General features: G+C 43.7%; 8 protein-coding genes across 8 annotated transcripts; 6 read left to right on the forward strand and 2 right to left on the reverse strand.

The window, feature by feature from the left end:
• The first annotated feature begins 5,984 nt into the window (after positions 1–5,984).
• Positions 5,985–6,610, forward strand: K444DRAFT_620006 (uncharacterized protein). The gene has a single exon (XM_024881624.1). It carries the CDS (start codon positions 6,036–6,038, stop codon positions 6,546–6,548), a length of 513 nt encoding a protein of 170 aa, XP_024729256.1. The 5' UTR covers positions 5,985–6,035; the 3' UTR covers positions 6,549–6,610.
• Positions 6,611–9,833: 3,223 nt separating this feature from the next.
• K444DRAFT_636225 (uncharacterized protein) lies at positions 9,834–10,589 on the forward strand (the record flags this gene model as incomplete). Its single annotated transcript, XM_024883970.1, has 1 exon — positions 9,834–10,589. One exon carries the CDS (start codon positions 9,834–9,836, stop codon positions 10,587–10,589), a length of 756 nt encoding a protein of 251 aa, XP_024729257.1.
• Positions 10,590–12,612: 2,023 nt separating this feature from the next.
• Positions 12,613–14,349, reverse strand: K444DRAFT_620007 (uncharacterized protein). Its single transcript, XM_024881625.1, has one exon. It carries the CDS (start codon positions 13,998–14,000, stop codon positions 12,966–12,968), a length of 1,035 nt encoding a protein of 344 aa, XP_024729258.1. The 5' UTR covers positions 14,001–14,349; the 3' UTR covers positions 12,613–12,965.
• A 267-nt stretch (positions 14,350–14,616) lies between these two features.
• K444DRAFT_620008 (uncharacterized protein) lies at positions 14,617–15,921 on the forward strand. Its single transcript, XM_024881626.1, has one exon. The coding sequence runs from the start codon at positions 15,077–15,079 to the stop codon at positions 15,437–15,439; it is 363 nt and encodes a 120-aa protein (XP_024729259.1). The 5' UTR covers positions 14,617–15,076; the 3' UTR covers positions 15,440–15,921.
• A 2,450-nt stretch (positions 15,922–18,371) lies between these two features.
• On the forward strand, positions 18,372–18,980 carry K444DRAFT_481518 (uncharacterized protein; the record flags this gene model as incomplete). Its single annotated transcript, XM_024873006.1, has 1 exon — positions 18,372–18,980. A coding segment is annotated over one exon (609 nt), but the record flags the coding sequence as incomplete, so codon positions are not given.
• A 1,061-nt stretch (positions 18,981–20,041) lies between these two features.
• Positions 20,042–21,871, forward strand: K444DRAFT_668841 (uncharacterized protein). Its single transcript, XM_024887459.1, has 3 exons — positions 20,042–21,018; positions 21,077–21,292; positions 21,349–21,871. Exons 1-3 carry the CDS (start codon positions 20,404–20,406, stop codon positions 21,547–21,549), a joined length of 1,032 nt encoding a protein of 343 aa, XP_024729261.1. The 5' UTR covers positions 20,042–20,403; the 3' UTR covers positions 21,550–21,871.
• A 1,298-nt stretch (positions 21,872–23,169) lies between these two features.
• K444DRAFT_668842 (uncharacterized protein) lies at positions 23,170–24,487 on the forward strand (the record flags this gene model as incomplete). Its single annotated transcript, XM_024887460.1, has 2 exons — positions 23,170–23,284; positions 23,761–24,487. 2 exons carry the CDS (start codon positions 23,170–23,172, stop codon positions 24,471–24,473), a joined length of 828 nt encoding a protein of 275 aa, XP_024729262.1. The 3' UTR covers positions 24,474–24,487.
• A 720-nt stretch (positions 24,488–25,207) lies between these two features.
• On the reverse strand, positions 25,208–25,468 carry K444DRAFT_543617 (uncharacterized protein; the record flags this gene model as incomplete). Its single annotated transcript, XM_024875978.1, has 1 exon — positions 25,208–25,468. A coding segment is annotated over one exon (261 nt), but the record flags the coding sequence as incomplete, so codon positions are not given.
• Between the last annotated feature and the right edge of the window lie 663 nt (positions 25,469–26,131).

Here is a 26,131-nt window from a genome sequence, read left to right on the forward strand (position 1 = left end):
GACAATCATCGATGCTCACAAATTGGCGCATGATGGCATGTGATCAAATAACAAGAATTTCAACGTTTAAGAGAGGGGGAAATGCAAGATCATCGCTATTTATGTTGAAGCTGGAGCCACCTCCAGGGTTTCGGTGAGCCTCTTGGTATTGGAGTCATCTTGACGCCCACGACTCGAAGAGGAGATGTCACCACATTAAGACAATGCGCCAGCGGTGGCGCAGCCTTGCTGCACCCGTCAATGGCATGGATGAGGCTGCACAAGAAGCAAAAACCAATAGAAATAGAGAAGTGCGGTAAAGAAGGATAAATTATGCAGCTCAGCTGAAAATGTGTGCGCCTTCAGCCTCATGTTTCGACCCTGGGCGTCAAAGAGTCTAGACTTTGGGGGTGTGCAGGTACGGGCTCCTTTAGCAACGCTACTGCATCTATTATTTTTTGAGAAAATCAATTCGACGATATTTCAAAAATGTACTATTATTAATAATATAACTAATACCTATGGTAGAATATAATTAAAACAGTCGATCTATATAGTGTTTTATCGCATTCCATGGTAGGAATGCGATAGGGTAGGAAATTCAATAAAATGCACGTAATATGCCCCCTGACATACTAGCCCTCCTATACACTTCGTTCATACTTCTGTTCCTTTATTATTATTAATTCCTTAATCTTCTATTATTAACCTCTTCGTAATGGCTCGTTTAAAGATTAATATCGATTGCTATCAAGCCCATATTCTTTGTTTAATTGAGTAATAGCTATTATATAAGGAGATTATTAAGAGGTTATAGCATGACTTTGATATCGATATTTCCCTTAGAACTCTACGCAATAGGCTTTCCGAATAGAAAGCACCTTCCCAACGCTCGATATTTGAGCCTTCTCCTCAGGTAAAGGCTCTTATCGCATAGTTCTTTTATAATATCCATACGACTAATACCAATATACTTGCCAACCTCTGGAGCTTAGGATATAATATTCCTAATCTACGATTATTATAGCAGGTTCGCCGAGCTATAGGGCTTTAATGTCGAATACTTAATTCGCAAGTTGAGCTAGAAAAGGAGCAACTTTGCTATATCCTCAAGTAATATATAGTAGATAAAGGCCTATAGGGCAATACTAGAAGTTATAGATACCGGCTTCTATATACTTATCTCAATTTCCTAGGTAATAGCAAGAAGTTTTCTAGGAATAGAATAGCTTCTATAATACAGGAACTTAATCCAGAAAGTATATAGTATTATTTAGAAGAGATAAAGGTAGCTAGGGGGGAATATAATATTTATAGGCCAAACTTTATTTGGTCCATTAATAGCTATTATAAGGTAAATATAGTATAAACTTAACTTCAAAAATCATTATTTTAATAATTACTAATATATTTACTTAGCTACGATTTTATAATATTAAGATATATACCGATATTAATACCTACTTACGATTTATATCTTAGATTTATATTAGAATCTCAAATAGTTATACTATAAGTAGTATTACTTCCTAATTTGGTATAGATATACCCCCTTGGAAATAGCCAATATTCACTTAGTTATAATTCCGGCTATATAATTCTAAGGTATTATAGAGAACTAGTTATTTGAATTATACTTAATTTAGGCAATAAAACCCCTAAATCTCTATACTATATTCTTCTTTGGCCTAATTAATATCATACTAATATATACTTACTTATATTACCTTCTAGGTTACTATTCTAGTTTAATACCTTGACTTAGTAGACGAAATAGAGATTATTCCACTTTATATTTAATCGGATAAAGAATACAAAACACTTATAATTACTAATACCCATTATATCCTTTATAAAGTAATATATCAAACAAGGAATATTAATCCATATTAGTTCTTAGATCTTTATTAGTTTGGGACTAGTATAGCTAATTAATGAATTAAGGCATAGTAGGAGCAAATTACAAAGGTAATTTATTTAGTCTAATCCCATAAAAACTGATTTAATTAGCTAATATTATATAGGGCATACTAAATAAATAAAAGATATTTTTTAAATAACTATATTCTCAAAGGCTTTACTCTCGCAAACTTCTCCCCGATTATATAGCTATACTTTTCGTCTATTTACCTATTATACAAGAGCAAACTAAAGAATTTATCCGGATTTGGAATATCCATTTAATTAGGAAATAGCCTAATCGTTCATATATTATTCCTGGCCAACCCTTCCAGAACTATATGTTTTCAGAGCAAAAGGGGATTAGGGACTATAGTATTCCTATTAATATTAATAAACTAAACAAACTATATAAAGAATATACTAGCTATAATAAAAATACATATTTACCAAAAGTTATACTTAAATAGTATAAGCAAGAACTTAAGGATACCGGCTTTATACTCCTAATTATAGAATCTATACGTAACTCGAATAGAGAAATAAATCACCTGAGTACCTATATATATTTAAGGGAATTAATTACCGACTACCTGATTAATATAAAGAATACTTATCCAAAGCTAGGGCTTTTATTAATACCCAAGGGTATATATAATTGGAATCTATTACTAGAGGTAACTATAGGATTAGAGGAGGCAAGGCTAAAGGATTATAATAACTAAGATAGTATTTAGTTCGTTAATAAAGGGAGAGATACTAGCTATAGAGATAAAGATCTCATCTATATTAGCTCTAATAATAAAGCAAAGGTTAAAGATAATATAGAAAATACTAGATTTACTATAGATAATATTACTTTTAATAGGGCAAATAGTAATTAGGTCATAAATAGCCAAGAGTATAGGCAGTTTATAGAGAATGAATATATATCTGAGCCTAAAGTAAAGAAGGAGAATAATCTAGAGATTCCTCCTATAAATATTAGACGGTTTGCCCGGTATTAGAGAAGTTAAATAAGAACATATTAATATATATTCCAAAAAAAGAATTAGCTAAAAACATTAATATTTACTAAAGTAATTAAATATAGAAGTTAATAGTAATCTACTTAATAAGTTAAATTCATATAGTTACAGGTAATTTATTTCCAATTTAATATTAAAAGATTACATAATTCGCCTCCTCAGAAAATTAACCCCTACTCCTTTAATTTCTATACCCCCTATAATTATTCTATTAACTTATTATTTTAGTAGTAAGAACTCTATAGTATAAATCAAATTCTCTATTAATACTAGCTTTATTGAATTAATAGTTCTTATAAACTTTTAAAGTAATTACAAGATATATTTAGTAAAAATAATAAGAGTTATATCTTAATATATAGAATTTAAATTTTCCCCCTTAATTCCTATAGCCCCTTACTTAATATTCTATTACCACTAATATAGGAAATCATATTTTAAGTAATAATAATACTAGGAATAAATAAAATAAATCCAATTTTAATTTATACTAAGGGGCATCCCTTATAGTTCTTGTATTTATTCCTTTTTATATATTAGTAATATACTATTATTAATAATCTTCGAAATAGGTCCCTAATATATAAATTCTTTAGGGAAAAAGTTATAGGAATATAGGTGTTACGAGGCCTGGCTCTGGGCTTGGAAAGCAGGGTAGAGTGGCTCTTATTCCGATAATACTAAACTAAGGAGAGAAGAATATACAAGTGTATACGAACGCCAGGTAAGCATGCGAACCAGCCTAGCCCAATATAGCCTAGCATACCACGTGCAGGGAGCACGTAACAGCCATAGAGCGTATAACCATAACAATAGGCTAAAGAATTAAAATAATATTAATATATTATAGTTCTATCCTACTAATTATCTTCATACTACTATTTACTAAACTACTAGATTTATTAGCTATATTCTTCTTCTAATATTCAATTATAAATCAAATCCTTATTCTTTTATCCCCAAACGTTTATAATAGATAATCTCAATCTATAAAACTCTTATTTTATACGGGAGGCACTATACCCCCCTTTTATAGTAAAGTATCTATTATATGGTATAATTAACCCCGCTACTCCTCCTCTAGCTCCTATTACTCCTATACTAATTATTATATTAGACGGTATACTATTTTCTAGTCAAACCCAACTTCAAAATACTACCGCCCAATTATTAAAAGATCAAGGAATTAATATCTTAGCTAATTCCTATCCTTTTTACTATTCCCCGGATATAGATCTCTCAGAGAAGGTCCTTAAGGCAGAAGCACGTAAGAGGAGGCAGTAGGCTAAGCTCGAATATTTAGAGTAATTACATAGTAATTTCTATTAGGAAGCTCAGGGCAAAAATACATATCTATCTATTTAACTCCTAATATTAATATATTATTTACTAATTTTATTAGATTTGGCCCAGAAAAGGGGTAAAGCTATGGGATCTCTTACTCTCGGCCAGGGAACATATATAAAGGCCTTTAGTAAGGGTAAATCGATAATCCCTCCTACTCCTATTATCGAAAAATGATACAAGGTCCTTATTTCTATTATACTATATACATATAAAATAGAAGAACTAGAGAGTAGCTTCACTAGAACGAGTATACCTACTTCGATTATAAAGAAGTTCCTTAACTTAGAAAAGTACCGGAAGGCTCAAAATATTCAAATTAAGCTATAGATAGTAGAATAGTTTAATACATACGTAAAGCTTACTTATAGAAATACACACCTCTTTACTAATATAGTTATTTATTATAGTCAAAAACTGGTATATAAGGATTTCGCTATATATTTAGCCAAGGCTTTTTTATTATCAATTCCGTTATTTGAAAACTGGGAGCTTAATTAATGAATTACGATCTTAGAACACACAAATATAGTCTCTTTTATAAGTAAAGTAAGCTATTATTTACTAGTATCCTAATAGAATTAGTACTAATATAAATAGGTTTGGCCAAGAGGCAAAAACAAAAGAATTAACCATATAACTAGCCAGATATTTAAAGCTAAAAAGGATATTAATAGCTTATTATCTCACTTCAACCAATTAAATAAAAACACACCAAAGCATATTTATCTTATATTTAATTAAGATATTAATATAATTCAGGAAAGAGATAACGAGATTCAGGATAAGCATAAAAGAGCTAAGGGGGAGTTTCCTTTCCTAGATTTTAGCCCCCCATTAGAAGGCTCTCCTAATACCACCCCTAATATAATATCTATATCTATAATTATATCTACGGCATCTTCTTTACCTGCTTCGACTCCTAATTAATAGATCGAAGCCCTATGGGAGAAGGTTGCTCCTTCAGAGAATGGGTCAGGTGACGACCTGAATTCTGACGATTTTAATTCGGACGATATGCCTACGCTAGAAGCTAGAATTACGGTTTCTCCTGCTCCTGATCCTACTCCTGATCCTGGTCCTGCTCCTGCTCCTATAGCTAGTAAGTTTTAATAGATTTAGATATACTAGTAGATCTGACGTTTTTACTAGCCTTCGCTCCCGCTCCACCCACTAAACCTCCTCAACCTCCTCTGAAGTCTATATTAAAGAGGAAGCGACAAGTAGAAGTGACTATATCAAGCGATAACAACGATAATAGATCAGATCTTGACAATAGAGGGAAGGAATTACCAGGGGATGGTGATTATAGGCCGGGGAATAGGTCAAGACATAGGGATAATCGGGGGCAGTTCAAAAAAGCGAGAACAGAGTAATAGTACTGGGCGCATTTAACTATAATACATGGGAATTGCGTATTTGGCCATTATTAGGTGTGTTTTCCATATAAAATGTGGCCATTAAAAAAATCTCGATTCATAATTCTCATTTTGCGATTGCGAAAAATAATAGATGCAGTAGCGTCGCTAAATCAGCCCGTAGCAGGGGCAGTTTGTAACAAGGGCGCGCAATTCGTTAGTTTTAGGCGAGCGAAATTCCCTCTTTGAGCAACATGTGACTTGTCCCCCTTTCGGCGATCGTCAGGACGCGCCCTTCCAAGGCCTCGTGGGTTGAGGGCCAAGTAAGTGAAATATTCTCGGATAGCTAGCGGTAAAGAGCCCTGAAGAGTACGAAGAGCATCAGGTCGGCTCGGCCATCGTGTAAGGAGAGGAGAAAGTAACAAGTATGAGGATCCCGACGTTCACTCCTCTTGAGGTGAATGTGTTTGTCAATGCAAGGCAAGTTGGACCTCGCCTAAGCTCACCCCCTCATATTGCGCTTCTTTTCTTCGTTGCCCCATCGCCCCCTCGACAATCCATTCGTCTTCCACAGGAGTTCAACCAAGACAAGACAAATACAGCACCAGGCCTTTCTCCTCCTCGCGATCTGAAAGCTTCATCTCCCTCCGGTATAAGTAACAGCCGTGGACTCCTATTCTGCCTCTTCCGAGATTTGCTAAACGTCAAAGCAGATCGTGCTCATCTCGCCTTCAACTCGACTTCCCTCTCCAGATTCACTTTCTCGTCACTTCGCCCCGGGTCGATCACTATTTGTGATCTCAATCTCCCAAATCGTACATCTTTTCAACGACTGCCACCCCAGGAAGAACCTCCCGGCAGTTGTACCATCGACTCATCGCACAATGTCACACGCCGAAGAGCTTCCCGAACTCATGACGCAGCTGGAGATTGGAGATGATAGCAATCCCAGGCAGACCGCAACATCTTCATCGGTTCCCTGGCCCTGGTCGAATATTCCACTCAAGACATGGAACGATGTTGCAGAAGACGGTGACGCCGGTCAGAACTCGACTTCCACTATCAGCTTTGAAGCTCCAACCTTCCCCTTGACCGAGTTCACTTGCTTCCCAAAATTGCCGAAAGAGTTGCGTCTCAAGACTTGGAAACACGCTGCCACGATTCCTCGGAATATCGACCTCTGGGTTGGACCATGGGGAATTGACAGTGCGCATGGGTTATTTGATATCCTGGATAGGCCGCACTATTACTACATGTCCACAACTCTGCCTCCCGCGATTCTCTCAACATGCCAAGAGTCTCGCCAAGAAGGCTTAGCCATCTACAAGCTTGCCTTTGGCACTGAGACTCGCGTGAGGCGTCATCACCATAGTAGCGATGCTTACATTTACATCAACTGGTCTGCTGATACTCTTTGTTTGATGAACCCAGACGAACTTTGTTTTTCTTACATGCCCCATAAAGGCATTATGCTAAACCTTGTGGAGCAGTGCAACGCGGGTCAGCTTCGTGCTGTAGCTTTCAACAAGGATAATGGTATATGGAACAAATACCGCCACGGAGACTTTCATTATCCCCGAGACTTGGACGCATTACTGTTTGTTATGAAGAGCCTTCGCTATCTTCAGGAAATTACCTTGTTCGCTACAACAAAACAACATGACGAGGCTTCGGTTTGGCAATGGAGAGCCAAGTTCGACTTTGCGACCTCTGTTCAGGAGAAGTGGCAGCTTGACTCTCTCGCACAAGCCAAAGATGAACTTGAAACGAAGCTCAAGGAAACCGCCGAAGACCCGAGGAACGGAAATCACGATCTCCTAATAATTCGATCATGCCAATTAGTTATACACGATCACCCAGGTTCGTATAGTGGTTTGGGATTTCCTACCCGTAGGCCGGTTAAGGGTGGCTTTTAAATTGTCGAGTTGGGAAATCGGCGGAAATTCTGGAACTGATTCATTCTTCCAAGTGCCGAAACAAATTGTGGGCGAGTCTCACGGTCTCAATGAATGGGGGGTGCGGGCGGTGGTTTACTAGCTGGACTGTTGGGAGTGTTTTTGGGTGACGTCATGCGAAATCGTCACGAATCTCTGCTTTTTGAGTTCAGGTTCAGACAGGCGATGCTATTAATCGATGTGAACCCGGGAAATTCCCAATTAGAGAAATACTGACTCCCTGGCTCTCTAACGCTCAGGGCTTAGAACCTGACTCGCATCGAGAAACTTCTAGGCCCTCCATAAAATTGCTTCTTCGAGGAGAAACAGATCAAGCAAATGAATTTAACTAGCTTGAGATTTCAAATTGAAGGAATTTTTTAAGAAACATTTAGCGTGTCTGTTCCTCGCTGGGCTGTGTTAAATGTCATCTGGTTTTCGATTTTGTACCCTTGAGAGACACCCCAAACACTTACAAAACGCAGGTCTTTGCAGTTTTCACACTCGGCCAAAAGACATCATGCATGTTCTCTAATGCCATCTTCTGTCTAGAACTGCTCTGGCCTCTTGAACATCTTTTCAGGTAGGCTTACTTGAGATCAAACGATTGCCCCCGAGTTTTTCAATAGGTCTATCAGGAGCAATCAATATGTGAACAGAGGAGTACAATTCAGCCAAGCTCGCCATTTGCTTTCTTGCTAAATTCTAGAGTTTTAAAGTCGGCGAGGTGATAAGGCGTTGTCCAGTGTTAACTCGGAACAAAAACGATATTGGCCAGTGCTGTGGCGTCTCAGTTACCGTCAGAATTCCAGATTGCCTCCGCCGTCCTCGAATCGGCTGCCTCAAGCAATACTATCAAAATGCCAGCGCCCTCAAGCAGCTGCATTTACCTGCTTCCCAAGTTGCCTAAAGAGCTGTGGCTCATGATATGGAAATGCGCTGATTTCCAAACCCGCAACATCAACGTCTGGATCCGGGAAAGAGGTGTTTCTACACAAATCAATGTAGGCAGTGCATACAGCTTCTAATTTTATTCTTGGCAACACATCTTCCTCCCATGCTCCACACCTCTCACGAGTCTAGACTTGAAGTTCTCAAGTACCACAAGCTTGAGTTCGGTGCTCAGGTAAGTTACAACTTCTCGGAGTGATATTCCCACTTCTATACCCGCTTTAGAACAATGCCCCACAGCTCCTGGAACACTTTGCCTTTCACTATAGTCTGAAGAAGTATGCTGGCTCCGGTCTCTGGGGAACAGTACGCAGTGGCCCACATCCACGCTCCTGGTCTGCGACCGTCTGCATTCCGGGTTTCGTATGAACTCTCGATCCACATACACTGAGCTGTCGATACGAGATTTGTCAATCCCAAACTGCACACCATGCAAGCTATGACGGCGGAGTTGCGGTACATCCCTGTAGAACAAGCAGCGAAAGAGAAGAATGTCGATGGCTCAGAGCTTGTCAAGCTTATTCGAAGAAAAAATCCGACTTTCCGAGCTAGTCCCGAGTCTCCCAAACCAACGCGCATGGGGTTGGTAGCCGAGTTAGAAATCGAGGGCGTGACCATGGACGAAAAGGTGCATTATCAATCGACCTCTCTTCTTGTCTTGGTTGAACCGCAGATATGGGTGAATAGGGGAGAGGAGGATGAGGAGAATCCTCGATCTTTGCAGCAGACCCTTTCTGCAATATATAGTTGAGTTTTGTGTGCAATACCAAACTGTTTTCCAGCCCAATGTTCACTTGAGTTCTTATAAATTTATGGTTGGTTCCGCCTCAATTTTCACCTTGACTGAGGGTGTCGAAGATACGAGTGCCGCATTTATAAATTTGCTCACCTCCTTAATTCCTCGGTTAACTTTGTTGACCTGAATTCCATTTTCCCCTTCGCCTTTCTACATCCGTTTTCAACGTCGCGAATTCTTTGAACAACAACAAAAAGCACCTTAAACTGCCTCCCTTGTCCCTTTAAAATCATCAAGGGACTTCCAGAATAATCGTGGTTTTCAGTCTTCCAACGATTCCACCGATCCTGGAGACTTGCTTCGTTGTAGCTTTGAGGCGACCTTTCAAGACCGTTGGGCGCCACGAGAGATACTCCTGTCCGAAGAGAATTAGCAGGGCCCTATCGCCAGCTTCGTTCTTCTTTTCTCGGGCAGTGCATCCCCCGACGTTCGTTGTTTGGTGTTTGCTCTTTAACTATCAACAGAAGCTCGCCTTCCTTGCACCCCTGAATACATGTGTATTCGATCTTTCCTGCATCACGACTAAAAGGACCCCTCCCACACCATGGCGACTCCCTTTCCTTGCTTTCCGAAGCTTCCCAAGGAAATTCAATTCAAGATATGGAAGGAAGCCGCCTTCGAGACCAGGAATGTCGGTGTTTGGGTGGTGCGAGTGGACTTTGGAGGCTTTCACGATGAGAATGACGATCACGATCCATATTACTTCAGAACGAATGTTGGACCACCTGCCATACTACACACTTGCAAGGACTCTCGCTCGGAGGGCCTGAAATTCTACCAGCTTAGCCTGGGTACAGTCTTTGAAGTTGAAGAACGCCGACACGCACCATTTACCGTCACATTCCCTCCCAGAACCTATATCAACTGGAATGGTGACAGGATTTGCATGATGTTACCTTGGTGCGAGGGTGATTATCAAACTCATCTCGAGCTTCTATCGCAAGCTGAGAACAATAACTTGAAACTGATTGCGTTCAATACATTCGGATCAACATCTCGTTATTCCAACGTTAATCGACTGATTGAACACGCAGTCCACGCATTCCACCCGGTAGAGCTCACCCTTTTCGACATCGGGAGCGGTCTGGATATAATGCGATCACGCTTTACATTCGATGTTGGTCATACAAAATCCCATAACATGAAGTGGACGAGATCACGCTTGGTCAAATCAATAAAAAGCCATAAAAGCACTGAAGTCGGAAAGGGAGTAGGTGTAGCTGATGTAGAGGGTGATGTTGATTGGCAATTGGAAGTTCACCTCTGCCGTGTTCTGTGCGATGGTGAGCCAAAGGAATGACTGGGACTGGCTGGCTATCATTGGGTCCCTGGATATCAATGGTACCTTCTGAAGGTCCGATGAACATTAATGGGGAGAATGGGGAGAATGGGGAATTGAGCAATAGCTGCCTTTTCAGATTTTGAAGAGTGACAAAATCAAGAAAAGATACCAAATTTTCATTCCAACCATCCATCGAGAAGTCTTGAAACTGATTCTGCTGTAATTCAAATCCTATTGCATAAGAAGATAGCAATATCATTGACAAACAGCTTCAAAATTCTGCTCGCTTTTTCAAATAAGCCTTTTTAAATTTGAAAGTGATGGACACCCAACTCAAGAGAGTGAATTCTTCCATGCAGTCAGTCAATGCCTCCTCGGTCGCTTAATATCCATATAATCCATAAATTGCCTAGACTTCCTCCTCCCTTTCTTCCCAGAAATTAACACCTTCTCCTCCTCGAACCCTCAACAACGACTTCCTCAAACAATTTCCTCTCCGTCATTAGAACTTTAGAGATCCTCAAAGTAACCAAAGCTTGTCTCCATCAATGCACATGCGGTAAGTCCCAACTTCTCGGAGTATCGGTCCTTGTAGCAATGTCTCAAGAGCTTTTGGGACATACTGCTCGCATTGTCTAATGAATCTCGGGAAATTATATTCCCTATTGTCCTGGAGTCCCCCGTGCGTTCTGCCCTCAATGTTCTACAGCTCCTCGAACATTTTACGCTTGATCATTAGCCCAGCAAAAACCTACATCAATTGGAAGTCAGATGGGATTTGCTTGGTTGATACCGATACCGATGCAATAAGATCTCTCGAATGACGCTCCAACTTCCTCGGAGATCTCGCGCATCTCTTTAAGGAGAGGCAGCCTCGTAACATCGCCACTAATTGCGAATCTTGTTGGGGCGAAAGTCTGGTTCAGGTAGCTCTAGACACCCCAGACTGGCGTTGAGGAAGTGTTTCTATTTGCAGCAAACCCGCCGGCTGTCAAGAAACTCGTACTGAAGCAGAAGACGGCGCTTTTTCAGACCACTGAAAGTCATCCACAGCTGTTACTTTCATAATACTCTGGACGCAGAGGGATGGAGGACAATAATGGCGGAGATATTCTATGGGACCCTGCTACTCATATTTGGGAACTTGAAGGGAAAGAAGATTGCTTGCGAAAACATTGGGTTGAGCACAAACAGAAGATAGCTGAGGAGGTAGTCGATTCAGCCTCGGAGAACACCAGCACATCGACTACGGTCTGGCGCCGTCCCAAAATAAAACTCTGCACAGTTCAGTTGAAACTTTTTCCTCGGGCCACTGAAGGAGCTGGCGCAAAGAATTGACACGATATGGTGGAGCATGGCAGGAACTGGGAAATTTCTGGGAAAGAAATGGGGGAATGAATGTCCCAATCTCTCGAAGCATTAATCCCTCTTCTTGCAATGTCTCACAGCTCTTCAGACATTCTACTCCCACTGTCTAGGAGTTCTTGGAACAATCTGCTGCTAATGCCCTACAATCTCAGGAACATTCTGCCCCTGAAAATATCCGAAATACTAGGTGCTAGATATGATTTCTCGAGAGGGGGATGTGCATTACATTGCAATACTTGGGCATGGGAGCCTTTACTGAACTACTAGCAGATATGCATATTACCTTTGATAATTTGAGAATCTTTTCATTGGTGCCACAGTTAGCCTTGACCCCATTCTTCCTGGTAAGTGACAGGATAAAAGTAGCTAAAGACAACGCCCTTTCAAAGACTGCGTTCAACTTTCAATTATTAAGGAGATCTATAGACTCCTTGACAAGGAATAGAAGAACTCGAAGATTCCCGGCCAAGGACAGCAGCTATCACTGACCGAAGAGATATAACCAATAGTAGACCGGAACTCCCAACCGTCTTCTCAGAACACCACAAAACAGAATTTCAACGGTTGGCCGTTAATAGCCCAGCAGCCTTCAACTCTCTAGCCACTGCCCGCTTACCCCATTCTTGTTTCTGGCCCAGGTGAGTCCTAGAACATCTTGTTTAGAACGGACGGCGTTGGAATTCCTGATATTTCCCTAGAAGTCGGAGTCCTTGGAGTAGAGTTGGGCGAAATTTGTGGCGAAGGTGTTGGCGACTTGGCTGGCAAGTTTGTTTGACACATGATGTAAGATGGCGCTTATGGTCTCGTTTGGCTCTTTGAACTACATAAGAGGAGAAAAGGAGAGGAGGAGAGAGAAGACGCGGAGAGATTGATGGTGAGAACAAGCAAGGGATTATTTCATTCTTAGTACCGGTCATTGGAAATCCAGGGTTGAACTTCGAATGAGCCCTTCGACGGTTTGACGCCAAAGCCGGGGGAACACAGGGACCAGGACCCAGCAATCTCAATCCCATTTATCCGAAAACTTCACGGCATGTCCGCATAGATAGTCTTCCCAGGTAGGAACTCCAGTTTCGCTACACTCCATCTGACGTTGGGACGAATCCAACTGGACGCTCCTGCCACGTTAGTGGCTTTGTTTGACTTCGCCTGCTTTGCCAACTTCTTCTCGTACTTCTCAAATCCTCTCATTAAAATTTTCTCCGCGCGTTCAAGATCTCTGGAATCTGCCATTCTGTCCCAATTGATGTCTCCTTTGTTGTTATATTTTCCCTCTCCCCGTATCACAGCGCGAATGATAAATGTCTCGGACATAACCAACAACTTCAGAGCCGCTCGATCTTCTCGGAAGACCTCACTGTTTATCACCCATCGATTGGCACTGAATAGATTGATCTGTTCGAGAGACGTAGGACCTTTGGATATTGCCACCAGAAGATCATCATAACGAAGGGACTCCACGTTGATGGCAATATTTCGGAGACTTCTTTCCTTACACAGATTGATGAAGTCGTTAAAAAAGTTGAATTTCTTGGTATTGAACAGCTGAGGTTCAGTGATGCAGACTCGATCTGCTTTCCAGTTGATGTAAGTTCGAGGTGGGCTGGTGAACGTGAATAGGGGTTGAATGTAATTGACGCCGAAGTCGAGCTTGTAGTATTTCAGACCCTCTGTCCGAGCCTCGTGAGAAGTGTGGAGGATAGCTGGGTGAGCAGAACGGGAAATATAGGCGAAAGGGCAAGCCCATACTTCTTCAAGTAGGTCTTCGTCCCACGTACCCAGTTTCTTGATCGAGATACAAATGTTGCGCCTTTGGAAAGAAGCCTCCCACCAGACCTTGCAACGGAGTTCGGGCGGTAATTTGGAAAAGCAAGCGAAGGCGGCGGATGGTTCTGCGGTGTCCTGGGGACCGTTCGAGGTTGTTGCTTGCTCTCTGCCAAAAGTTGCGGTAGAAGGTTGTCCATCCGGAACAGAAGCAGTTAGAAGAACTTGCTTCGAGGCAGGTTGAATTGAAGAAGGCGGATCGTCCATGGCAGGAACAGCCGCAGAGTCGTTGGACATGACTGTATGCCCACGGTCAGGCGATCTGGTGTTGAGAGAGGGACAAAGGAGGCTTCACGACGATGCGGACGAAGATAGATGACTTGGTGTGTACTGGCCTTTCAAGTGTATAGTTGGTGCTCGAGCAGCTGATCCGAAGAGCGTGGCTGGTACGCAGTTGCTTGCCGTCGCGTTTGGGGGGAGGATTGAATGTGGAAGCGGGTGGCTGGGAGGATGGAGCTTGAAGCTTGAAGACAGGAGTTGCCAAATCGTTGTGCAAATGCGCCGCGAAGATGGTCAAAAGCAGTTGAATTTTCGGTGACGGTTCAGGTATTTCTTTGGAGTGTGACAGAGAAAAAGTTCTCAAAGATGTCGTCCGTTTAGTGCGGCAAGGCGATGTCTGGTTAAGGTTAAGGTTGGGTGACGTTTCGGACCCAAACCTTCTTTCGAGATCAGCTCTCCCTACCCCAACCCACCTCTTCATCAACTCCGCCAATTTGGGACCACAACTCCGTGCGTAGACTGTGTGCAGTTTTGCGATGAGGTAAGACGTCAAAACATGTAAGGCTCAGTGCGCAAAGCTAATATTCATTTCAAAAGTTCGTGCTCCGCCTCTGCAAACTCGCCCATCCTACGCCTCAATTCAGGCAGCCCCACGAATAATTCTCAACGACCGATCACGTATTCACGCCGCCATGCCCCCAACAGAAGAACAAGGACAGGAAGAAGCCGTCAGGGAGTAAAGGAGGAAGGTAAACGGGCAGGTCGAAACCAAGACTCTGCCATTCGCGCAATAACTAGACTGTCGACTTCTCCATTTGCCTCGCGAGACGCGCACAAAATCTACGATCATCTCTTCGACTCGACTCGGGTCATGTTTGAGAAGAGATCTACTGGGCGAATTGGGAGGAGGAACTTGAAACCAGCAGCCCAGTCCCCGGCTCTACCTACTCTACTACGTACTCTGCGTTTGCCGACAGATCCATGAAGAGACAAAACCTCTCTGGCTCGATGAGTTCTGTTCAACTTCGAATGGGTGTACAATCTCCGGGATAAATTCTCGTTGCTGCCTTCATCCACGTTGTCGCAAATTCGTCATGCCCGCGCTCCCGGCCACACGTCGATGTTGTAGTTCGAAGACCAGGATATATATTACCAGCTCCCTGGACACTCGGGTTGATTCCCGGTCTTCGAATAGACGCACTCACGGTTCTTGGCTCGTCACAAGGCCTTGTCCCTCCGATACCCTTGCAGACTTAGCTCAGCATGGTAACGAATGGGAGGAACTCCACTACATAACAATGGATTCAACTATGCTTGGGTTCAAGAACGAGGCTAACTTTGCCTCGGCTGAGGCAAGAATTCGATGGGTACTTGCCCAAGTCGCGGCGAAAGGAGAAAGGGTAAACTTAGTTTCAGCCACTTTGAACTTGACTTCTCAATATCCCATCAGTGTTTAGTTTCTCCTGGCTTTGTTCCATTTAGTTCCAAGATGGTTATCACTCCTCCCCCAGCCTTGACGCCAGAGCTGCCCGGAATCCACGACCTCCCCCTCTGTGATTTCATATTCGACGAAAGATATGGCAGACATCCAATTGCAGCGTCTCGGGACCCCTACATTTGCGGCCTCCCAGGGAAATTATACAGTGTTACCGAACAGAGGGATCGCATGTAGTACTTGGCAAGAGCATTGGCACAGGAGATGGAGTGGGAAGTCAATGCAGGCAGCGAATTTGATAAAGCGATTTGTGTATTTTCTCTTAACACTGTGGCTTCGTTCTTCTCCTCTGCGTACAATGTCGGCAGGTGGGGAAGGAGGTTGATCTCTGGGGCTTAGATCGATATCACGATGGTAAACCGAGCAATCCTGCGACTCAACGGCGTTACCTCGCCAGAAAACGCAGTCTATTCAGCAGAAGAATCAGGTTAGCAGCCCACTAACAGCCGTGCAAAGGCAATCCTTACCGCCGCTCCTCTCCTCCCCATTGCCCTATCCCGCAACTGCAAAAGCTAGTATACCAAGCACCAAAATATTCATCCTACCAATACCCGGCCACGAACAAATTCCCCACGGCTACAAATCACTCTCACAACTCATTGACGAAGGCAAGAGACTGCCTAAATAGAAGTAACTAGGTGGAACAAAGGCCAAGCCGAGCGTCAAGCAGCATTTCTCTGCTACTCAAGCGGCACCTCCGGCCTCCCCAAAGGCATCATCATCTCCCACCGAAACGTAATCGCAAGCATAAGTTTCCAAATCAGGAATCTCTTTGGTATAGCCTAAGCTGCTATGTTATTTGGGCCGCATCCTCGGGGCTTTAGAAGTTGCGGTATAGCAGTCGAGCTCGTCTAAATAATATTGGAATTAAATTGCAAAAGTCCGAATATTCATTTACCCGTCGAATACCAACCACACTTGCATATCGATCACTTTAGCACAGTATCTTTTTAAATGCTTCCCGCTGGTTATATTCCCAGTTAGCTCCACGCTGCTTTATATATAATTTCGTAATAGATTAGAGGGTATTGTGAGGGGACAATACCGAACCATGTTACATGACTTGGGCTTATTAGCTAATAGGTTTTATAAACTTGGAAGTCAAGAAACCTAATAGAATCCAAGAGATGAATTCTAAATCCTTTTATTTTCCTTTTTTTTTTATGAAAAGCTTTCGGCGTTCGGACTTCTTAGAAATCCGAACTTGTAACTCACTCAATAAGCGGCTAGCCTAGCTCAGGGGCTCAAAGGGCTACCGCAGTGCAACGCTACTCAATACTTTGATTGATATCAGTCCATTAACTTCGTTGTTGACACTTAAATTTAATGGTCTCCGTAATAGCAGTATCAGCGTCTACTCGTTTATAAATAGCCAGATACTTGTCTACGCGGCGAATGTGTTGCCATCAGACTCATTGGCATCGACTCACGCCTATTCCCCAAGCCTCCGCAAAACCAGCCCCCACCCCCTCGGAATGACCAATATTCGGTTTGCCTCGGTGAACAAAACGGTATAAGGGGTGGCACCATGAAAACTGACTAAGCAGGCTTTGTCCTATTTGATGATTCGCGGGTTGGGGGGATGACACAGCCACAAAGTGGTGGCACACCTTCGGAGCCTGGAAGGTTGGAAATCCGCGTCAGCCATTTGGCCACCAACAATTTGAGCTGAGTGAGTCTAAAAAGGGAAAGTTTCTAGAAGGGTCTAATGTGTCTCAAACAAGGGGACGCGATACAAATTCGGCAAGCGTGGAGATTGAAACCCTGTGCTGTGACGGCTCGATTGATGGTTCAGCGCAGTGATCTCTTGAAGTTTGATCAAGCGCGTGACAAAACATCTTCTCCTCCCTATTTTTGGGTGTAGCTCCCTCCAACTGATTCCAAATTCCTTGGAGCATCAATAATGAACGAGAAAGTACGTTGTGAAAGTACATCGTGAAGCAAAATCACTTGCTGTGCCTGTCTTCTGACTCTTCGGGTTTTGAGGAGCCCGAGCGGTGTTACCGAGCAAGCCCATTTGCCATGAGCTCCGTTTATCTCCCCAGGTTGGCTGTGCAGCAGCTATTTGCTTCGGTCAATAATTGTTCCACGCACCCACGCTCCGGCTTCCACCGAGGCGGCGATGAGCAGGGGGATGAAAGGCGGCAAAGGTTGCGCCGGCTTCGTCGGTCTTAACCATCACGAAGGGTCGTACGGTCGTACCGCCAGTATCTAGTCATTTCAAATTCGCCTCACCTCAATAAGGGAGGTCTTATTAATCTTCACTTCCCCAGAAAACCCAAATTCATAGTTGTCACACTTCGGAGAATGTCTGCAGTTGCCAGGCTGAAGTCATCAATCTCGCCCATCACTGGCACCGCGAGAGAAAGACGAAGATGGCATCCACCATGACAGTGCAGAACAGAGCAAGCGGCGTTGACTCTCCTTCGCTTTCAAGGTTTTCTTTCGCATCGAGAGGGCGCTCTTACGACAATGGGCCTGCTGTTAAACAAAAAAGTTCCTTGAAAGATCTATTCAGAAAGCGGCAAGGAACATCGCCGTCTCCGCATCGCTCTTTTCAATCCTCTATGTTTACAAGGACGTCGACACCAACGAAATCCCCTTCCTCATCCCCGAACGAAGACAAGAACATTGCACTGTCATCCCAAGATCTAGCGATGGCAAATCAGTTACTCAAGAACGCCCAAAGGATAGCCTCAACTGGCGATCTAAGTCAGAAGGCGCGGAGGTGTCCACAGAAAGCATATCGTACATCACCAAAGCCAGTTCGACGTCAGTCTACATCTCCCCGCTCACGGCAGCTGTGTGAACCCCAAGCTTTCTGGCCAGAAGAGCTTGAAGACACACCCTTATTGTCTCTCCCAGAAGGCCTTGCAGGCAAAATCTGGCAACCCCAGCCGTCGCCCGGATGGCGGATAGAGACAAAACCTCGAGATCTAGAATTATGCATTCCAACAGCATTGCCTGCTTACTCTGCAATCCTACACTCGCCTCTAGCGACAAAACATTCGCGCATGGTGTATGTGGAAGCGGAGAACAGACCTAGGCATGGCGAGGATGCGATTGATTATCTTATGTTGGGCTTCGTGGCGGGAGGGGATCGTGTCTTGAAGATGCCAGGGCACGAGCGATGGAGCATTGGTGTTCAGTGCTTCGATGGAAGGCTCTATTTGAACGGTCATTTCGCCGATACCATCATGACTCGGGGATTCAAGCCTGGCCAACGGATAGGAATAGGGCTGAATTTTACTATCGGTGATCATGGAGGTCGACAGACTCAAGGCAACGTTGGTACGGGTGTTACTTCCTCCTCGATTGTCGTTGAGGTCTTTGTCACAAGTGACGGCGAAACAATCTGGAGTCGGAAAATGTACGAGCTATTGAAACGGCATGAAGGATTGTCGGATCAGGGTTGGGAAGGACTACATGACTTGTACGCTGCAGTCGGCACAATGGGGGAGGCTAACGTCGACGTTTTGTTGGAGAAGAACCACTGGAAGTACGTAGAGCAGGATGAATGAAAACGGGGAACTGAAGGCGCATCGGTGGTGCGAGAAACAGAATTTTCACCTGCCACCTCTGGCCTCTGACAATGTGACGGTGTAAAAGAAGACAAGGGCAGTAATGGGAAGGCCAACCAGTCTATCGGTTTCCTGCTCCACGGCAGCTGCTTGGGCAGGAAAGACACTCGGGCCCTACCTCATTCGCTACACCCTCCAAAACAGTGCAGGGGCTCGAAGTGTCTTCAAGCTAATTGGGGACACATGCCGATATCAACTCCAATCAAGAATGGGTTCTGGGGGTGGGTGTGCTGCAGTCGTCCTCCAAGAGAAGTGATGTGCGTGTTGTGGGGGCTGTGTGCAGCTGGATCATCCCACCCTCACAACGAGGCTGAAGCGCGTTGAACTCCGCTTTCTTCAGAAATCTCTTGGGGTTTCAACGAGATGTATATTCTATAATATGAATGCAATCATGAATTCCCCTCCGAGCCTCCCTACTTTTGAACCATTGGAGTGCCAAATCAAGTCTCACCAACTTGTCGAGCGTCCTTTCACACCATCTTCCCATGACTTGATCATCTTCACTCAGGATGGAAAGCCACGAATCGCAAAGAATGCTTCATCGTCCCAGATAATAAACACCATACAGCGCTCAAATAGCAGCTGTAGTGGAGTGCAATTGGACGCAGACGGTGATGCAGATGCTCTTCTGACCATCGTGTAAGATTTGTATTGAACTGGGATCGATTTATCGGTGGAAAATCGATATATTGGAGATTGACAATCTGTAGAATGACTAGTTTTGACTAGATACAGGAGAGTGATTCCATAAAAAACAGAGGGAATGGGTTCCCTAGCTATATTCCTGATTTCCACCCCACCATGTGATTTACCCCGCACTTACTTGGTGGTGGGAACGATTTACCAATCTGATTCCTGTACGCACGTTTAAGGAACGTAATCGAATGGCGATACTAATAAACGATTGGTGTGTTCGTACGTAAGTAATACCCAATAATTGGACGAACTGAATTAGTGGTTGAACCTGGAGTGGAAGGAAAGGATGCTAGCCAAGCTAGCTAGTTCAACAATTTGCTCGACTGGGCTCATATTGAAATATGCTAATCCACCTTATAGTCTATTCGGAGAAGAGGTCAATATTGAAGGAAGCCCATCTCAATCTCGCGAGGATTGGTCACACTTGTGGCCTTGCTTTGATTGCTGTTGCAATGATGATGACAACACAAACTTCGTAGCAAGGTTTCGCCAAGAGGACTATCACTGTACGACTTCGATTTCCAAGCATAAGAAGACACACGTTTCACGTACGATTGAGTGCAGCAAAATCTCTTACAGCCTCAATCTCCGCGAAAAGCACATACTCCTCGCTCATCATTTCCACAAAGTCGATGGAAAAGACAAGCAAATGATCAGAATGGCAACTTCTGGCGTCCCCTTGTCCAATATCGAAACAGTTCTGTGCAAAGCTTCATTACTGTTGAAGACACCACCTTCAATGTCCAATATCGAGTTGCTCGGCGGTATTGAGCCTCTCGCACGCATTCCACATCCCAAGGTCATCATATGTGCCATGCTGGAGTTTGTCGAGCAAAACTGTGGGAAACAAGTTGGCCGTTATCGAGATTGGATCGCAAAAATCGAGAAAGATGTAAATGCACAGCGAGATCCAAGCAACAGCAAGCTCAGAGGCTTACAATTCGACTACGATCCGTACGTGAAGTTGAGTGAAACAGGAATTGACCTTGGTGAAGTCAAACAAAAGCTTCAATACTTGTTGTCCTCGATTGAATCGCTTCAAGAAATGACAGGCTGTCCAGAGAGCTGCAATATGTTCTCGAAAGATTCACAGGCTCAGCAAAACAATGCAACTGTCTCGGAGGAAGCAAGGATCCGGAATTCACGATGGTGGCATCAACTTGAAGCCGCAAGAGTTCGATTAATCGCGCTTAAAGGCAATTGTCAATATCACAACATCAATGTTGAGAATTTGCGGGAAAGAGTTAAAGGCATTCTAAGCATGGTATGGAAGCCTCTGCATTGGTCCGAATCAGCAAAATCAGAAAACTAATTCATGTTAGGTATCCATTCTGCTTGCAGAGAGGGAAAACGCATGGGGCCGTCAAGCACAGATCCAAAGACAAGAGACATCAAATAATCAACTTAAAATCATTGAATATCAAACCAGCATGTTCGAACAGCAAGAGATCATCGTCGCTCAGACGAAGCGAGATAACACAGTGATGAAAGTAATTGCGGTTTTGAGTGCGCTCTTCTTGCCAGGAACCTTTATCGCTGTAAGTGAAATGTCGACTCTTTCCCGTAAACGTGGCTTTTCTGATGCCAAGTCCAGACTCTCTTCAGCGTTCCCGTCTTCAACTGGGACCAAGAAAATCCTATTGGTCCACATTTTAAGACATATTGGTATTTTACCGCGCCTATTACAACGGTTCTGGTTGTAGGTTTCTCGGCCTGGTTCTTAAAGATGCGGTATGACGACAATCTTGAGGAGAAACGTAGGGTTCACATCACGAAGGAAGAAGAGGCAGGATAGATTCATAGAATTCACACTTTCTCTCCTTGACGGGCAATTCTGAGAAGAGCCAATCCTTTTACGTCAAGGATTCAAGACTGAGAAGACTGAGCTCGGGTTAACAATCGGACGCGCTGCAAGTTGAGCGGCCTTGGCTACTGATTGGGTCTAATTAGCCCTTATATTTGAGGTTCACATGAGATATCTAAAGGCTCGTATTTGACTTTGCTCGGGGTATCGGTGTTCGCTTAGAATCGGAGGGGTTGAATTGCCCCCTCAATTGCTCCCACAAAAATATAGCAGGAGGCGGTCTTACCTATAAAAATCACAACCTCGTCCTCCCTTCTTCAATCTCATAACAATTCCTCACAATCACCAATTTTCACCTCTCTTGAATCGTAATCTCTTCATACGTCTACAGTTATTAATGCTAGCAACTATTAAAGCCTTCAATACCCAGTAACTACTAAAATACACATCGGAGTATTCTCAGAACTACCTACGAAAGCGCGCGGCGTTGAAAACCGTCCATCTGCCAAAATGCGAGGAACACCAAAATCGTTACGTTCAGAAAATTACACCAAATCTCAATGGAACGCCCGAAACTCTTCAAAGGTGCTTTACATAATAGAAAAGAAGCAGATCTAACTTTGGCGAAATTTTTATAATAATAGAATATAATGCGAGCATTAAAATTACGCCGGTCCTCGCTTATCGTGTTGGACGGATTTCAATGCCGCGCGCTTTTGTACTAGCAGTAGTTCTGGGGAAACAATAAGTATTTGAATATTGGATTTTCGGTTCCCCTAGCTATCTTTATTGACCTTCTTAAAGTACGGTATTAATTCCAGCTTTGTTTTAAGTATAAGTATTGTGGTGGGGATTCTGGCTCCATGGTCACGTGGCGCGGTCAGGTGACCTCCGGATGTCCGTACGTCCGGTTCGCATGAATATTACCCCGCTCTCTTAGACATCAACTAACCTTCACTCTCTAATTCCACGTCTCACCGTACGCTGTGATCCCACACTATGGAAGCCTATTATCTCGCGACTTTATATAAGTTTTATACTAAATTTTTTAGTAAGAAATACTAAATTTTAAAGGGCTATAATCTTCTAATTTTTTTATAATATATTATTTCCTCTATTTTATAGTAATTCTAACCCAAAAACTATATACTCAAATTCTAGTTTTAAACTATATAACTACTAATTAACGTATCGTAATTAACACGTATTGAATTAGAATCTTTATAGTTACTTTATAATAAGGGTTTCCAGGACAGGAAAATGGCTTAAATAAGACAACTCGCTTCCCCCGACTAAAGGGAAGGGCCCCTTTAGGCGTGAGGTCATCTCTGATAAAGAAAAAATCAAGCAAGGCATCGGGGAAATTAGTGAGGCTGAGAAAAGCGGTTTGATAAACTAGCGGAGATGACTCTGAGACCTCCGTAATTACAATAATTATTGGCTGTTTGATCTTGGCAAACACTTCTTTATATGGACATCATCTTTGAATATTGAGGATTGAAAGCTAGTAATGATTGGTTGCTAGCAATAAAAAAACGTGCGTAACCGGGCCTTCAGGTGACGCAGCGAAATTTAACGAGGCATATTCCCAGATAGTTTCACGTGCCCGGTATGCGGAAAATGATCGCCGCTTTGGAATTAGGCTGCAAATTCTCAGAGGTCGCCTTGGGTGACAAAAGTGAGGCGGCGATTGCGGTTCCAAACATGCCCAATCGGGGATATCAAGGTACGTTATGTGTTGGCCAGAGCTAAGGTGACTCAGCCTCACTGCTTCCTACTCCGGCGTTCTGCTTCAAATCATGTCATACCTACACGCATTTATCTACTAACTCCCAATCATCTCTCGTAGCAGTTTCTCTCAGCTTTATTAGCAGACGGAGTCGTGCAGCCGAGACTGGCTGAGACACTTGAATTGTAGCTGCCGCCGTAGAGTGTTTGCGACCTAGATGTCCAATTTCCTCAGCAATCTTTTATTTCTAGTCAGTACTCTTAGTCACAATTTTCTTTACAATTTAGGATCTTTAAAGCAATTCATACCAACAGCCATTTCCTGACAAACCTCTATCATGTTCATATCTCCGCTCTCAAGTAACAGTCCTCCATCAAACCTTGTACTTCGAGGAAAAGACACAGCGTCAGATTATTTTATTACGCTTAGTATTACCGAAATATATACTACCTATACTACACTTATCCAGTTAGGAAATGGGCAAATGACCTCAACCCAACAAGCCGCATCGCCTAAATCACAGTCCACAGCTTCTCCTATCGAACCTATTGTCTATAGCGGCAGCAATGGTATCTCGGGGGGAGATATTGCAGCTATAGTAGGATGTATTCTTGGGGTTCTTTTAGTACTTGCCGTGTTTTGCATTGGTCGGAGGGGAAAGCGGGGACCGCGGGGACCACGGGGACTGCCAGGAGAACCAGGAGAGGCTGGAATACCTGGCCCTGATGGAGTAGCTGGCCCTGACGGAGCAGCTGGCCCTGATGGAATACCTGGCCCTGATGGAGCAGCTGGCTCTGACGGAATACCTGGCCCTGACGGAATACCTGGCCCTGACGGAATACCTGGCCCTGACGGAATACCTGGCCCTGATGGAGCGGCTGGCCAGCCTGGTCGAGATGGGGCTGCTGGCCAACCTGGCCGAGATGGAGCGGCTGGCCAACCTGGTCGAGATGGAGCGGCTGGCCAGCCTGGCCAAGATGGGGCTGCTGGCCAACCTGGTCGAGATGGAGCGGTTGGCCAAGATGGTGCACCAGGAGAACCAGGTGTGCGGGGCGAACCAGGAGAGCGAGGAGAGCAAGGAGAGCAAGGAGAGCAGGGAGAGCAAGGAGAGCAAGGAGCGCCTGGCCGAGGCGGAGCGGTAGAGGCTGGAGCAGCAGGACACAGAGTGGTAATAATCTCTGGTTAAATTCTTCATCCCAGCGTGTCGCGCTTATCTTCTCTTGATGAATAATGTTCATTATAGTAGTTGTGCATCCTCCACCAAGTTGTACTCAAGCCACACAACATCTGCATTTAAAGTAATATACAGGTTGCTAGTTGTCATTGGTGATCCATTTCTAATTGTTAATTCTGATCCACTTTCCATCAACCCCACATCCACAGCACCCAACCCCATAATATTCCAAACTCGGAGAGCTTCGTTGCCACTAAACCACTCGATGCTGACACAAAGATCATTAGCAGTAAAGCGTAATTCATAGTCTGTACTAAGCTCTCGCCGAATTTTGACGCCTTGGATAAGTTCTTCAGAGGTAGGTTTGAACCAACCCGACGTCCGCTTTCTCAATCCTCTAATATCACTTATTACGGAACTAATGGTTGGCTTCTCTATATTAGCTCCTCTCAGCTAGGAGGGCTGCCAATCTCTTCTGCCACATTATCTAAATTAGATTGATATTATGCGGATCCAGTTTTAGGCAGTAATTCGCCATTCTTGGGCATCGACCAATCCGACGTTGTCCAGGATGGATATTGGATAAATATGCTCTCATTGGGTTGAAAATGGCTCAGTCTGCGTTTGGATAGAAGCATACCACTGACGCGGTGCTCGATAGCAGTATCAAAACTTCGAATGGTCGTTATGTAAAGTTGCAGTCATGTGCTCGAGAGCGATAGGCCTCTGATAACCGGCAGTCTCCACTATTCATACAACCTCCCATGCGTTCGCGCGAGGTAGAACTTTCCGTGAAGCATAATGAAGAGGCCAAATAAGAAACAGGCGCTCTTGCTGGAGCATATAACCCTTGCGCGAATTTTCACTCGGCGCATCTCGTAGTGGTAGATGATCTGGATCTCCGCGTGGATCTCACTTGAGCCCAAGACTCGCGGCACGAGTTGTTTGAACTCATATTGTACTGACGCTGGCGATACACTAACCTTTCGTTCGAGACGCGCATAATCGATTAATATTATGGGTACTGTACCAGAACCATTAATCTGTTACAACGTGGCTGTTAAGCCCGGTACGTAATCGGGCACTTTTAAAAATTTGGTTGCAGATGCTGGCAGTGAGATGGCCTCTATATCTATCTTTTGGAAAATCACTAGCTTCCGCACTGCCATAAATAAAAACTCGCAAGGTGACTTTTACCGCCCAATCTTCTGAATGCCGATAAACAGGCTCTCTCGTTCGCTCGAACCAAGCTGCTTGTTTGACAAGACGTCAATAAGATTGCTGAGCGAAAGCTTTATTGCAAGCGCATGAGCGCAATTAACTAGAATTGCGAGTAAAAGGTGACTTGTGCTAATCTCTAATCCCTTCTCCTTAAGCTTCTGGAAGGTGGTTTGAAATATTCCGGCTTCAGCCTCTATTGCAATGAGGTCGATACCCGACGATGCAAGCACAGCAGTGTAATCCATGCTCCAATGAACTGCTTCCTCTAGCCTCGCACTTATTGCAAGTTTGTTTCGATTTCGAAAGGATTTCTGAGCGTGCTAGGATCGAAGTCATTATAGGAGTCTGCCACCATTCAAAGAGTATATTTCCACGAACAAATATCTTATAGACGCCGCGCTGTCTTCCGATTTGAGCGGAGTTAGGACATGTTCTTTGGATAATCAATT

This window comes from Hyaloscypha bicolor (assembly GCF_002865645.1).
Source record: "Hyaloscypha bicolor E unplaced genomic scaffold K444scaffold_175, whole genome shotgun sequence".
NCBI classification, from domain to species: Eukaryota; Fungi; Ascomycota; class Leotiomycetes; order Helotiales; family Hyaloscyphaceae; genus Hyaloscypha; species Hyaloscypha bicolor.